This window comes from Dama dama, chromosome 2 (assembly GCF_033118175.1).
Source record: "Dama dama isolate Ldn47 chromosome 2, ASM3311817v1, whole genome shotgun sequence".
Lineage (NCBI taxonomy): Eukaryota > Metazoa > Chordata > Mammalia > Artiodactyla > Cervidae > Dama > Dama dama.
The window spans coordinates 23,677,710-23,687,808 of NC_083682.1; the positions used below are offsets into that span (position 1 = coordinate 23,677,710).

At 38.4% G+C, this 10,099-nt stretch overlaps 1 protein-coding gene across 1 annotated transcript; it reads left to right on the forward strand.

Annotated features, from left to right (window-relative positions):
• Positions 1–853: 853 nt before the first annotated feature.
• Positions 854–10,099, forward strand: LOC133068150 (olfactory receptor 8D1-like). Its single transcript, XM_061159245.1, has 3 exons — positions 854–979; positions 3,121–3,146; positions 9,205–10,099. The coding sequence occupies exons 1-3, from the start codon at positions 854–856 to the stop codon at positions 10,097–10,099; spliced, it is 1,047 nt and encodes a 348-aa protein (XP_061015228.1).

Below are 10,099 nucleotides of genomic sequence, written 5' to 3' on the forward strand. Positions count from 1 at the left end.
TTTCTACTTTGTGCCCTTTAGGGAATTTCTTGTGCAGCAGACCCAGGTTCTAAGCCTGACTTAATGACTTCCTTATTGTGTCTGCTCTGAGAAGCCAAAAGTTCTCTCCTTGTCTCTGTTTTCCCAACTCTGCTGTGGACATGTGATTATGATCACCCTCTACACAGTGTCCAGTCTGGATTGGTAGCTAGCACAGGGTAGATAAAGTGTGGTGAGTAAATATTAGCAAATACAAACGAACAGGTGAAGGAATTAAAACAGTTAGCGACAAGTTGAGGGGAGAAAAGGTGAGAAATGCTTGCTCTTCTTACACTTTCTTGCACTCTTATATTCTCCCAGTATTACTATGCTGATGCCCCCCATGCACTTGTCTTTCTCAGTATGAGCAGAGCAGAGCCAGATCCATTTATTAATTATTTATTTCTATAAAGTAGTTAAGCCTCAGCAGAGTCTTTGGGCTTCCTGGTTCCAGAATGGACTGGGCATGGGATTGCACAGGGAGTCTGGGCTCTGCCTCAAATATGACTCTATTCTCCTATCTTTCAGATCCCACTAGAAGAGAATGGACATTGGAAACAGCTCATTGGTCACTGAGTTTATCCTTGTGGGTTTAACTAAACATCCAGAGATCCAGGTACTCCTGTTCTTCCTTTTCTTGGGAATTTGCATCATCACCGTTACAGGAAACCTGGGTTTGGTCACACTAATTAGACTGACTTCTCACCTTCACAACCCTATGTAATACTTCCTCTTTAATTTATCCTATATTGATTTCTGTTACTCTTCTGTCATCACCCTTAAACTGTTGGGAAATTTTGTGTCAAAGAGGAACACCGTCTCCTATGCAGGATGCATGACTCAGCTGCTTTTCTACTGCTTCTTTGTCAGTGCAGAGCGCTATGTACTGACAGTGATGGCCTATGATCGCTATGTGGCCATCTGCAAGCCCCTGCTATACAAGGTCGCCATGTCCCTTCAGGTCTGATCTCTGCTGGCTGTGATTGTATACTTGGGTGCTGTTTTTGCTGCCTGGGCCCACACAGGCTGCTTGCTAAGGTTGACCTTCTGTGATGCCAGCATCATCAACCACTACATGTGTGACATCCTCCCCTTCCTGGAGCTCTCCTGTACCACCACTCACATCAATGAACTGGTGGTTCTCATTGATTGTTGGCCTTGACGTTGCTGTGCCTGGCCTCACCATCATTGTCTCAATTTTGTTTTATCCTTCCCAGTATCCTCTGCATCAGTTCCACTGAAGGAAGTTCCAAAGCCTTCAGTACTTGTAGTTCACATATAATTGTTGTTTCTGTTTTCTTTGGGTGAGGGACATTCATGTATCTTCATCCTTCTTCTCTTTTGTCCATGAACCAGAAGAAAGTGTTCACCATATTCTATACAGTTGTGGTTTCCATGCTTAATCATCTGATATACAGCTTCAGAACAAAGGAGGTTAAAGTTGCCCTGAAAAAAACCTTGAGTAGAAAAATATTTTTCTGAGTTGGAGCAGTATTAATTACTATAATAGAATACAGCTTTCTTTCAAAATCATTTTTGTTCCTGTATAGAGTTCTTTCACACAGGAAGAAGTGAGGTAAAATAGAAATACTGTGTAACAGAAAGACTTTGATTTAGAAGATTTGGGTTGGTCACTGCAAAATATGGGCATCCTGTTACTTTATAGGGTTATTGGGAAGAAACTGATGCAACTTAATGTTTGTAGCAAAGAATTGGGGGTCTCACAGTTGTGAAATTTATTCCTTCTTCCTTTCTCTTCTTCCTTTATTTCTATCTTCCCTCCCAGTGTTTTCCTCTTAAAAATCAGCAAGAATATTCACACCTTTTAAAAGTAAGTTGACTAGTTCATAGTAGATAAGAATGTTCTGATTATGGAAAATTTCTACACAAAAAACACAGATAGGACTCACATTTGAACTTCAAACCTATGTTTAACTGCCTAATATCGCTCTTTGAATGCTCCATAGGCATCTGAATTTATAAGAATCAATTTAATCACAGAAACATCACCAAGCCTACCAAACTCTCTTCTCTTCTTTTGGTCTCTGTCATTGTGAACGGCACCATCTACTTAATTGCTCAAATCCCAAATTGGTATCTTCCTTGAGCCCTCTCTCTTTACTTGTCCTCCACACCCAATTTACCAATTGCTAACAATTCTTGTTCTTCTTATAAACATTTCTCATCATTTCTCATCCAGACACCAGCCTTCCAAATCGCTTCTCCCTTTCTTGTCATTCCCCTTAAAATCCACTCTCCACACTGCAATCAGAATGCTCCTACCATGCTTCCAATAAGATCACATTTACCTTGGTTTACTCTGTTCACTGGAATTTCTTTCAAGGTAAAGGCAAAGTTCCACAGTAGGCCAAGCAAGGATCTTTCTGTTTGAACCTGTTCACCTCTCCAGTCTGATCTACTGTTGCTACAACTCCTTCCTCCCTCCTTCTTCCCAGTTCTCTGCTAAAGTTACACTGAACTTTCCCAAATTAAATAAACTTTTTTTTCTTTGCATACTTTTCTACAAGCTCTTCTCTTAGCCTGAGACACCTTCATGTACAAAGAAAGAGTCCTTTGTCTTACTCAGTCTGTCTATCCAGAACTCCAGGATGTCTTTCCTGGACAGAAAGATGGATAGATGACCTTCAGGTATACGCTTGTGGCATATATTCCACTGTACTGAAATTTCTTTCCTTCCTAAATGCTTAATCTCACCCTAGGTATTTAACGATAAGAAAATTTTAAGATATTTATTTGCAGGAAGAATTTCAGTTAAATACAATGGAATATGTTAGGTAAGACCTATGTTTATTTATTCAACTTGGATTTTCAAAAGTGGGACGAGAATCACATGATCACTTACAGAGTACATAGAGGGTTTCTCTTGTTTTCATTTTTCTGCCTTTCTGTGAAAACTCATTTTGCTCACTGAACAATGAGGCTTCCTCCCTGATTATATTCTGTTTGCTTTCCTTTTTCTAGCATGCTCTTATTACCTATTTATAACCCACTTCATTTTCTGTTGATGTTTTAAGTACCAGTTGAATGGAAACCTATTTAACCCTTCTTGTAAATTTAGGTGCTCTTTTTTGTATTTCCCAGAGTGTAGCAGTCAAGCCTGACATGCAGTAATGAGAGCAATTTTCACCTGCTTTTCTAATCATCTGATTATCTGTCTTGCCTGTGAGGAAGGCACCTTGGGCATCTTCTCAGTTATATCTCTAGGGCTTAACATAGTGTTGGGTGTTTAGTAAAGGCTCAATAATTATGTCTGGAATAAGAGAATGCTTCTATTTGATTTTAAACTTTGAGTCATAAAGAAGAGATATTTGGGGAGAAGGCAAGTCATTCTAAGAATTACCATCACTTCTCCTTCCTAGAATGATTTTTGTAACAATTTACTTTCACAGTGCTTTTCTTAATGCACAATGATGGACAACAACGACTGATATATTTTTATGTAGATTGTTGTGTGTAAATACACACAACATGCCAGGGAAGCCTGGTGTGCTGCAGTCCACGGGGTCACAAAGAGTCAGACATGACTGAGAGACTGAACTGAACTGAAATGAATTGCAACATTAAAGAAACAGAGAAATTACTATTACTCAGTCTTTGCTATGTGGAATGATATCTACCTCTGGGACAAATATTGCAGATTCTGTAATAAATTAATAGAATAACATCACAAAATATCTATCTACACACTAAAATGGTATATCCAATATGTTGAGGACTTAGTGCTAAGTATGTCTTTGGTGTCCATATTAGAATTCATATGACACAGACACAGTTTCAAATTTGCTCACAAAAGCAAAAGCAGTGAACAAGAGCATTTGTGATTTACTATTTTCATTCTTTCCAGGTTTTATTAACATTTGCAAATTTTTTACCAACTTCTATTCATCTTTAGAAATTATTAGATGAAAAAATATAAAACGGCAGACAGTGTAGATGTGTGTTGAAAATAAGTACTATGGTGAATGCTGCCTTTCACAGTTTGGTATCTATCAACTTCTCTAGCATTAATCAGTTCTTCATAGTTTTAAGTAGTCTTTGTTAACCCTGTTACACTACTTGACCCAGTTAATCTTGACAAAGAATTATATCTCTGCTACTCCTAATATATTGTGAAATCCTATAAAACTCAGATTTATTTTTGTTTCATCTTTGTATTCCTGGTGTTTGGAAATCATTCAGTGTTTTATACTCTTAATATTGTAATGTAAAATAAATTGTAATATACTTTGCTTCCAAAACATACAAGTTGGTATTTCAACCATTCAGTATGATGAAGATACTGCTTAATATAAAATTTGAGAGATAATTGAAATGCTTAAAAATCCTGCAGTGTCTATCTTTGCATCTAATCCTAGTGATTTTTTATTTAAAAATTTCAGAATATCAATACAAATCATGCACATATATTTTATTTTTATGGTTTTACAGCATGAATTCATTAAGAATAATTTTAAAAGTGATTGTAGTTTCATATCTTAAGGCATAAATAAGATATATGAAAGTATTTGTTAATTTCTGACAAACAATTCCACTTTGCTTTGACAATGAATTAGGTGAATATTTGTCTTAGAGGTTGTTTTGAAATATGAAGTCTATTTTCAAATATTAAAACATGGTAAGCATATTTCTTTTCTCATTCTCAAGAAAAATTGTGCAGTGAAATAGAAAGCAAGGAATTTTACTGAGGGTAAATGAAATGCAGAATGAAATTAAAAGAGCTTTAGAACAGTAAGAGTTATTTTGTTAACATTGGTAGCAATTTCCAAGAATACATCTCTAGGACAAATGTAGCTGGTTGCTTTGAAAATATGCTTTTGATGTATTTCACTGGGTAAAATAAAACTATTTTTCAATCCTATCTCAGAAGTCCTAATGCTTCTAAGTTTATCTTCCACGATATTTACATTATATTTATCTATACCAAATCTGTCATATCTGTTCAAAAGCAGGTCAATTAATATACCATGTAGAGATTGGTAGGTTAAATTAAATTATCTCAATAAGATGAAATGAAAAAAAAAAAACTAAACTAAAAATAGCCACTGTGTATGTATATTCAAAGTTAATACCATAATATTGTCTTTCATAATTTGGCCTCTATCAGAGCTCCAGCATTTTCTCTTGATATACTGACTCCTAGTCCCTGCCCCCCAAAATCCCACTTTTCCCTCTTATATTCCAAATATGTCTTAACTGTGTATATTTGCTTAATGTCTTCCTCTTCTTTGAATTCAATTGTTTCTTCATCTTAGGTAATAATACTGGGGTGCCTGAAAAATGTGCAAGAATTCTCTGGGTGGAAATTTCTCATATGTCAGTCTGCAGGGGATTTTCTCAGGGAAAATTAAATACTTAAACAGAGAAGGGAATGATTCAGTATGAGTGGGAAGTAGCACATATAACAAATAGACACTTTAGAGCCCCAATAATTTTTATTAGTAGAGTATTAGTCTGTAAAAATTATTGTGGGGTTACTTGGACTCCAAGAACAGAGGATAAGGGGATACTTATTCTCTGCTCTTGCAGTTTCCTTCCATATGGAGTCGGAGCATTAGTGCAATCACCTCACCTTTCACTAGCCATTACCTGATTGGGAAGAACATTTACCTTCTTCTCCTCTTTCCTTCTTTGTTCAGTCACTCAGTCGTGTCTGACTTTTTGGGACTCCATGGATTGCAGCACGCCAGGCTTCCCTGTACTTCACCATCTCCTGGAGCTTGCTCAAAATTATGTCCATTTAGTCAGTGATACTTCCCAACCAACTTGTCCTCTGCTGTCCCCTTCTCCTCCTGCCTTTGATCTTTCTCAGCATCAGGGTCTTTTCTAAAGAGTTGACTCTTCACAACAGGTGGCCATAATGTTGGAGCTTCAGCTTCAGCATCAGTCCTTCTAATGAATATTCAGGATTGATTTCCTTTAGGATGGACTGGTTTGATCTCCTTGCAGTCCAAGGGACTCTCAAGAATCTTCTCCAACACCACAGTTTAAAAGCATCAGTTCTTCAGTATTCATGTGCTCTGTTGTGATCCTCTATCTCAAACACCAGGCCCTCCCACTGCAGGGAGAAGTGACCCTGGTGACCAGAATAGCAACTACATAATCATGTATTAGGAAGTGTTACAAACTTAAAATGTCAGATGAGATTCAAAATATATATATACCAAGAATATGAATAATTTTACATAAATTTGAAAACTTAGATGCAACCAGTAACTTTGTGTAAAAATGCAGCTTATTTATCAAAAACTCATTTTAAAAAAGGGAAGAAGGCAATGGCAACCCACTCCAGTACTCTTGTCTGGAAAATCCCATGGATGGAGGACCCTGGTAGGCTGCAGTCCATGGGGTTGCTAGGAATTGGACACGACTGAGCGACTTCACTTTCAATGCATTTGACTTTCATGCATTGGAGAAGGAAATGGCAACCCACTCCAGTGTTCTTGCCTGGAGAATCCCAGGGACGGGGGAGCCTGGTGAGCTGCCATCTATGGGGTCGCACAGAGTTGGACTTGACTGAAGCAACTTAGCAGCAGCAGCACCAGCAGCAGCATTTTAAAAAACAGTTAATACATACGCCCCCTCCTATTCTTAATTCATGTCAATGCACAGCAGAAATGAAACCTATATTGTAAGTAATAATGTTTCAATTAAAAATAACTTTTTAAAGGATAGTCTGAATAAAACTTTACATTAAAAAAATCAAATCAATATTTTAAAATCTCTGTCTTCATGAAAATGCTGTGATGGTTTTACATATAAATTCTAATAAAACTTCAAACATAGATGATCTCTATTTTTGTGAACACTTTTGTGGAGAAGAACTAGAGGGACACCTCCCTCAAATTGTTAACAATAACACTGAGATCTAACCAAAAGGTGATAGCATAAGAAACAGCAATTAATAAGTCAACCTAACCTGTTTGGCCTTAGAAAGCATCACTACGAACAAAGCTAGTGGAGGTGATGAAATTCCAGTTAAGCTATTTCAAATCCTGAAATATGATGCTGTGAAAGTGCTGCACTCAATATGCCAGCAAATTTGGAAAACTCAGCAGTGGCCACAGGGCTGGAAAAGGTCAGTTTTCATTCCAATCCCAAAGAAAAGCAGTCCCAAAGAATGCTCAAACTACCACACAATTGCACTCATCTCACATGCTAGTAAAGTAATGCTCAAAATTCTCCAAGCCAGGCTTCAGCAATACATGAACCATGAATTTCCAGATGTTCAAGTTGGTTTTAGAAAAAGCAGAGGACCCAGAGATCAAATTGCCAACATCCACTGGATTATCAAAAAAGCAAGAGAGTTCCAGAAAAATGTCTATTTTTGCTTTATTGACTATAACAAAGTCTTTGACTGTGTGGATCAAAACAAACTGGAAAATTCTGAAAGAAATGGGAATACCAGACCACCTGACCTACCTCTAGAGAAACCTATATGCAAGTCAGGAAGAAACAGTTAGAACTGGACATGGAACAACAGACTGATTCCAATAGGAAAAGGAGTATGTCAAGGCTGTATATTGTCACCCTGCTTATTTAACTTACATGCAGAATATATCATGAGAAACGCTGGGCTGGAAGAAGCACAAGCTGGAATCAAGGTTGCCAGGAGAAATATCAACAACCTCAGATATGCAGATGACACCACTCTTATGGCAGAAAATGAAAAGGAACTAAAAAGCCTCTTGATGAAAGTGAAAGAGGAGAGTGAAAAAGTTGGCTTAAAGCTTAACATTCAGAAAACTAAGATCATGGCATCTGGTCCCATCACTTCATGGCAAATAGATGGGAAAACAGTGGAAACAGTGGCTGACTTTATTTGGGGGGGGGGCTCCAAAATCACTACAGATGGTGATTGCAACCATGAAATTAAAAGACACTTACTCCTTGGAAGGAAAGTTATGACCAACCTAGATAGCATATTAAAAAGCAGAGACATTACTTTGCCAACAAAGGTCCATCTAGTTAAGGCTATGGTTTTTCCAGTGGTCATGTGTGGATGTGAGAGTTGGACTGTGAGGGAAGTTGAGCACCAAAAAATTGATGCTTTTGAACTGTGGTGTTGGAGAAGACTCTTGAGAGTCCCTTGGACTGCAAGGAGATCCAACCAGTCCATCCTGAAGGAGATTAGTCTTGGGTGTTCATTGGAAGGACTGATGCTGAAGCTGAAACTCCAGCACTTTGGCCACCTCATGCGAAGAGTTGACTCATTGAAAATGACCCTGATGCTGGGAGGGATTGAGGACAGGAGGAGAAGGGGACGACAGAGGATGAGATGGTTGGATGGCATCACTGACTCGATGGACATGTGTTTGAGTAAACTCCGGGAGTTGGTGATGGACAGGGAGGCCTGGCATGCTGCGATTCATGGGGTCGCAAAGAGTCAGACACGACTGAGCGACTGAACTGAGCTGGATATGCACCAAACTCTTGACAGTTATTCCAAAGCCACTGTAGAAACACCCAGAATCACCAAACTGCTTTGCTTTTTAAATTATAATTTTTAAAAAATTTTTGCTTTTCATGGCTAAAGAGAGTGCCCTTCTTGATGAGACCCTGGAACAAACACTGCTTTTCTTGGTGAATACACTCCTATACTTTCATTATGTTAGTAAGGGTGCCTGTTACTTTGGGGAACATTGGCATATACAGGTAAAGTAAACTCAGAACATATTTTGTAAGTGTAAGAAATAACAAATGGTAACACAGTGGAATGAAGTTTTCAAATCTCAGTACAAGTCTTTATCTTCATTGCTACTCTTTTTCTAGTTGAGGAAACAAAGATTTAGAGAGGGTAATTGACTTGCTTTAGTCACACAGACTCTATGCAAAGTGCTCTTAGCCCATTCTTTAGACTCTGCATGTCATTATACAATCATAGCATTTAAGATTTGAAGTTAACAAAGATTTTGATCTAAGTCATACAAATGTTTTATAACATTTGTTTTGGATAAAGAAACAAACAGGAATATCTCCTTTTCACAGCATTCGGCTTCTATGAAGGATTAAGCTTCATTCTCTACCCAAAACATTAAACTTTATGAATTCTACTTTCTTGACAAAAATACCCACTTCATCAGATCCTAAAGAGACAAGCATCTACTTTCCCAATAGTGTCTGAACTTTGGGTATCAAGCCAATTTTATTATTCTCTCTCAAGTAAAGCTACATTGTAGAGGGTTTAACATCACAGCCAGAGCTCCAGCTGCTGCTCTTCCTCCTATTCTTGGGAATCTATGTGGCGGCAGTGGTGGAGAACTTGGGCTTGATTCACTTGACTGCAGTAAGCCCATTGCTGCACACCCCTATGTACTACTTCCTCAGCAGCTTATCCTTCATTGATCTTTGCTATTCCTCTGTCATTACCCCCAAAATGTTGGTGAACTTCCTAGTGAAGAAAAATACGATCCTTTATTCTGAGTGCAAGGCACAGCTCTTTTTCTTCATGGTCTTCATGGTGGCCAGTGGTGACCTTCTCACTGTGATGGCATATGATCGCTATGTTGCCATCTGTAGCCCACTGCTCTACCACCTGATCATGTCCTTTAGAGTCTGCTCAGTGCTCATCTTGGTTTCCTTCACCCTGGGCTTTCTCTCTGCCTTAGCCCATACAAGTGCCATGATGAATCTGTCCTTCTGCAAGTCCCAAGTCATCAGCCATTACTTCTGTGATGTCCATCCTCTCCTAAACCTGTCCTGGCCCAATACACACATCAGTGAGCTTCTGCTTTTTGTCATTGTGGGATTGAACACATTGGTGCCCACCTTAGCTTTCTTCATCTACTATGCCTTCGTCTTCTACAGTATCTTTCTCATCCAATCCTCAGACAGTCAATCCAAAGCTTTTGGTACTTGCAGCTCTCATCTCATGGCAGTGGGGATCTTCTTTGCATCTATCACGTTCATGTATTTCAAGCCCCCTTCCAGTAACTCCCTGGAACAGAATAAGGTGTCCTTGGTGTTTTATTCCACAGTGATCCCCATGCTGAACCCTTTAATATACAGTCTCAGGAACAGGGATGTGAAGAAAGCATTTTGGAAGTTTTTGGTGAAGAAATGA

Excerpts from the sequence above, each read along its gene's own strand:
- LOC133068150 (XM_061159245.1), top strand. The coding sequence starts at position 854 with ATGACTCAGCTGCTTTTCTACTGCTTCTTTGTCAGTGCAGAGCGCTAT. Across the intron at positions 980-3,120 it reads AGGTCGCCATGTCCCTTCAG|AGTGTAGCAGTCAAGCCTGA; the intron begins GTCTGATCTCTG and ends TGTATTTCCCAG. Across the intron at positions 3,147-9,204 it reads GCAGTCAAGCCTGACATGCA|CTACATTGTAGAGGGTTTAA; the intron begins GTAATGAGAGCA and ends TCTCAAGTAAAG.